The 4,692-nt window shown below is 56.8% G+C and overlaps 1 protein-coding gene across 1 annotated transcript; it reads right to left on the reverse strand.

Moving 5' to 3' along the window:
- Positions 1-628: 628 nt before the first annotated feature.
- EDN2 (endothelin 2) lies at positions 629-4,225 on the reverse strand. The gene is made up of 5 exons (XM_075722082.1): positions 4,162-4,225; positions 3,710-3,854; positions 2,432-2,551; positions 1,533-1,637; positions 629-740 (listed from the first exon to the last, which is right to left on the reverse strand). Exons 1-5 carry the CDS (start codon positions 4,223-4,225, stop codon positions 629-631), a joined length of 546 nt encoding a protein of 181 aa, XP_075578197.1.
- Positions 4,226-4,692: the final 467 nt, after the last annotated feature.

Raw genomic sequence — 4,692 nt, forward strand, 5'->3', positions numbered from 1 at the left:
CTACTCAGTTGGCTTTCAGGCCTCTAGATGATATACATTCTTTTTAATAAAAAACCAGGAGCTGCTTTACCACGGGAGTCTCATTCATACGCACATCACGCTGTCTGACAAGCAAGAGAAAAAAGTGCAAAGGTGGGCTCACACAGGTCACGCTGGAGGCAGTTTATCCCCGCCAAACCACCTCTGGATGGGGCCCAGCTGGAACCACGCTCAAACACGGCTCAAAGGCAGAGCAGACCAGGCCAGCGATACAAGCTCAGTGCTGCCAGGTCCAGAATTGCACCGAGCCGTCTGGTTTGTACGTGATTCAACTGCCCAGCGCGGGCTGACGCTCTGCCCGGGACTCCAGTGCAGAGTTAACCCAGTACTCTACCAGCAAGACCCTTGCTTGATCCAAAAAGGCACAATTCAGCTCCACGGCACGCCTGTGACTGTATGTATACAGTTTTCCCTTTACAACAGTCTCTGGAGCGCATGCAGTACTGGTTCGCGCAACAGGAGCACGGAGACTTCCGCTTCTTCCCCCTTCCACTCGTGGCCTTTCCTTCAGCTCTAACTACCGACAGCGGAGTTAGTGGCACCCACAGAACTCCAAATTCTTCTGGTGAACTTGGTATGCACCTGTTTCTTATCTCTTCTTCTTCCAGATGTTTTTCTTCCAAGGCAAAGCTGTTGGCTGTGCGTTCCTCTGAGAACGGTGCTGCTGCTTCCCAAACTGCAGACTGGAGACAGCAAGATCCCTGTAAACAGAAGAGACCCTATGTTCATGCTCCGGTCTATTTTCCTACTACTGAGCAACAGGCTGTATTATGATATTTATTTACTCCTTACCAAGGGTTTTTTTGAGGCAGAAGACGGGGGAAGGAAGAGGGGCAATTTCTAGCTGCAGCTGTATTAAGCCACAGCAGAGATCCATCTAGCCCAATATCCCCTTTCCACCAGTGGCCAGTGGCAGGGGCTTCAAGGAGTCCTGCAGCTGGGCATGACCCAAGTGATGCTTCCCCAGACCTGCCTTTCAGAAATTGTTCCCATTGCATCCGATCTAACTGCCACCAATGGACCAATCCTCCTTCAATTTGCCAACTCCTTTTAACTCATTTACACTCCCTGCAGTCCACGCTTTCTTCCAGCAGCGAGTTCCACAACTCGCTGACGTGATGTGAGAAAAGCTATTTCCTTTGGTCCAAAGCTGCTGCCCAATCAATCATTTTCCTACATGATGCCATCTGTCTCCCCCTTCTCGTACATCACCCATTTGCCTGTCCCATATCAGAGGAACGTCCTACTCCAATCAAGAATTACATTTTAGGTAATATTCCTCTAGTTTTGGAAGGACACAAGCAACCCTGGCTCCCTCAGCTGTTAGCCTTCAATTCAACAGAGAGCAGAAATAGCCAAGTCTACTCATTTAAAGGGAGACAAGAGAGGAAAGTCAGGTCAAATCCAAGTGGCAACTGCAGTCTGGGGCCACAACGGCAGCATTTAAAGTGCTTATGAGGGAAGTTCAGAGCAGGTTTAAGTGGCATGCTCACCTGAGAGCTCTCAGCAAGCCGTGATGGGAAGGCCTCACGCCACTGCTCTGCGGAGACTTCGTTGATGCTCCAGAGCTCGCTGGGAGCTTCGGACTCTGGAGGTACCTAATGAACAAGAGGAGATGCATGAAGCACTCATATCCGGCCATGCTATGGTAAGTACCAGGGGGAGTGTTGCTCTAACGTCACCAGTGACAGACTAAGACAGTTGAATGCGTGTTTTTGAAGGATTAATTGCAGCTATTTGAGAGCTATTTCTGGCTCACTTTTACTTCTATCTTCACTTTACTCACAGTCATATTTAATCACTGGGGATTTTAACTATTGCCTTGATATGAAATTAATGACAGATCTCTACAGTGACTTTGCTCCCCACCTCCCCACAGGGAGCTCCTATACCGCTGGCTGAAGCGAGACAACTGAGAGCCCACGTGCACTATAAAGAGAGCTGGCTACAGAAGATACCTGACTTCCGAGTCCCAGCTCTCAGCAGCCCTACTCTCCTGCAGCCTCTCCGACCCGAGCCATGCAGGAGACACGGGTGTCCCAAAGCTTCACACCCTCCGCTTGCCCCTCTCCCAGCCTGCTGCCAGCTCCTCCCTTCCCACCAGCGCACCCAGCACTGCCTCAGCCTCCTGGCAGCAGGAGGGACGGAGGTAACATTGCTTCACATCAGCTAGTAAAGACATTATTGTACAACAAAAACACCCTAGTGACGCTTTGCCAGGGCCTCTTGGGAGAGGTATGAAAGCCACTAGACGAGTTCCAGCTGTTTGCAGAGAGCTGCGCAGCCATCCCCGGGGAGGCTGTAGAGTTCCTCCAGCTCCTAAGCTTTGTCTGCCTGCTTGCACCCTTGCCAAGCAGCCCCCAGGGACGTGCCCAGGACCCCCTTGACTTACCCAGGTTTCATCTGGCAGAAGGTGGCACAGATGTTGTCCCTCGAGTGCGAGCACTCGCACCTGCTGAGCGATCTCTTGCACCGCCTTGGTGGGCTTCCCAAGCCATAGGGAGCGGTGTGTCTGTTAAAAACAAAAGAAATCAGCTATGCAACTAACTTTTTATTAGCCCACAGGTTTATAACACAGTCCTGGGAGGCAGCCAAGCCAGTGCCAGGATAATAAAAGGCCATCTAAAGACATAAGGTGAAAAGGTCACTGATATATCTAAGCCTTTAAACTCCAGCTCCAGCTCCTCTCCCACCTACTGTTTTCCCCACCCTACCCCTCCCAGGGAGATTGTCGTGCCAGTATGTGCCGCGTTGCAAGCGGAGCTGTCTCTCCTTGCAGCAGCCCAGGCGCCCGTGCAAGGGTCGCCAGATGGGCTGGGCGAGCTGGCAGTTCACCTGGGCGGCAAAGCACACGAGGAGTGCGGCTGCCCCGCTTCACCAGCAGCGAGCAGCCAGCGTCTCAAGCACAGAGATGTCAGGGCTTTCCCTTCCCCCGTGGGTTTTAACACACAGGACACAGTAGAAATCAAGATGTCTTGGGGCCATAACAGGTTCTTCTGATCACAGCATGCTTTCAGAGCTGTTAGCGCATTCCCGCTCCATCTTTGATCACAATCTACTCTCCCAGAGGGTTTAGGATTGGCAGTGACTGCAAGTATTCTCTGAGCAAGCAGCGAGTTGTAATTGCACGTTAGCAAGCATGATCATAACCACACCTGAGTACATGTGTTTTGCTACGCTGTGATGGCCATTGGTCTGAAACTGCTCGGAAAGCTGCCGGTGCATTCTTGAGGGCAGGACTTGGCAGCCATGGGGCTTCAGTGCCAGCCCCCCACTGTCTCATTAACAATACTGGCAGCCAGCAGGCAGGGTTACAGTTCGCAAGCGAGTAGAGTAACTTTCTGACTTGCAGCTGCAACATCTTGCCGTTGCTTTCAGCTCACAGAGGTACAAATCTCAGAAAAAGATGAACCCATGAGGAAGCAGTGCCCTGTGCTTTCACCCCCCTCCCCTGTGGGGTATACCGAAACTCCTCAGCAGAAGCACAGCTTGTCCCTTTCTAGATGTTGGAAAGGACTGGACTTGCCATGCTCTCTAGCAGGTGCGACAAGAGCCTCGCAGCACTGGGACCCTTTCTCACCTTCCTCTAACCAAACCCCATCCCCCACCAGAAAGTCACTTACTCATCAACAGAGCCACCCCCGCCCCAGAAAGCTACGTTCATGCTCACCCAGGTGTGTTGACCCAGATGATGTCCAGGTGACAGAAGTAAATGCATTCCTTATCCAGCCAGCTGTTGCAGGAACATCGCTTGGTCCTGGGGTGGGCAGCGCTGGCTGCGGCCAGGTGGGGCTCCAGCGGCGGGTGGCCCGTACCTGCAGCAGAAGGAGGAAGGGATGAGTTGCGGGCTCGGTGCAGGAGCGCCCGTCCGTACGTCAGCTCTGCGATTACACCTCCGGTAAGGATTTACGGCGGTTTCAACACGCAGAGACGGTTTTGGCTGCGGGCTCGTAAAGGACTTGCGTGGCCCCGGCAGCCGCAGAGGCTGCCCCCGGAGCAAGGGCACGGCGGTGCCCCCCGCCCCGCAGCCAGACCCCGGGCACCCTCGGGCACCCCGCGCAGCCCCGCTCCCCCAGCCGGGGGGTCGCAGCGGGCCCCCCAAGCCCCCCGCCCGGGGCTCACCGTCTGCCAGGAGGGCGCAGAGGGCGAGCGCCAGCAGCGCGGCGCGGGCGGGGTGGCTGGGCATGGCCGCGGGGCTCGGCGGGGCTGCAGGCGTTTTGGGGGGGCGTTGCGTTTCCCTCGGGGATTTGGGGTTCGCCTCCTTCTCCCTCCTCCGTTTCTCGCCCCCCGCTCTCCCGCTGCCTCTCCGCGGGCCGTTCGAGCCGCAGCCGCCGCGATGCGTCTGGCCCCGGCGGGCCCCGCAGGTGCTTTATAGCCCCGCGCGCCGCGGCCCCGCCCCGCCACGCCGCGTGCGGCGGCCGCGAGGGAAACAAGCGGCGCGCGGGCACGCGTGGGGCCGTGGCGCCCGGCGGGGGGGGGGGGGGCGGGCAGAGCCCCCCGGCAGAGCCCCCCGGCAGAGCCCGCCCCGGCCCCGCGGGCTGCGCGGAAACACGCGTGGGGCCCCTGCATCCCCAGCCGCGCTGCGAGGGGCGGGGGGCAAGGTGCGGGCGGTGGGTGCAGCGGGGGTGGGTGCAGCGGGGGGTGGGTGCAGCT

This window comes from Pelecanus crispus, chromosome 16, assembly GCF_030463565.1.
Source record: "Pelecanus crispus isolate bPelCri1 chromosome 16, bPelCri1.pri, whole genome shotgun sequence".
NCBI lineage: Eukaryota > Metazoa > Chordata > Aves > Pelecaniformes > Pelecanidae > Pelecanus > Pelecanus crispus.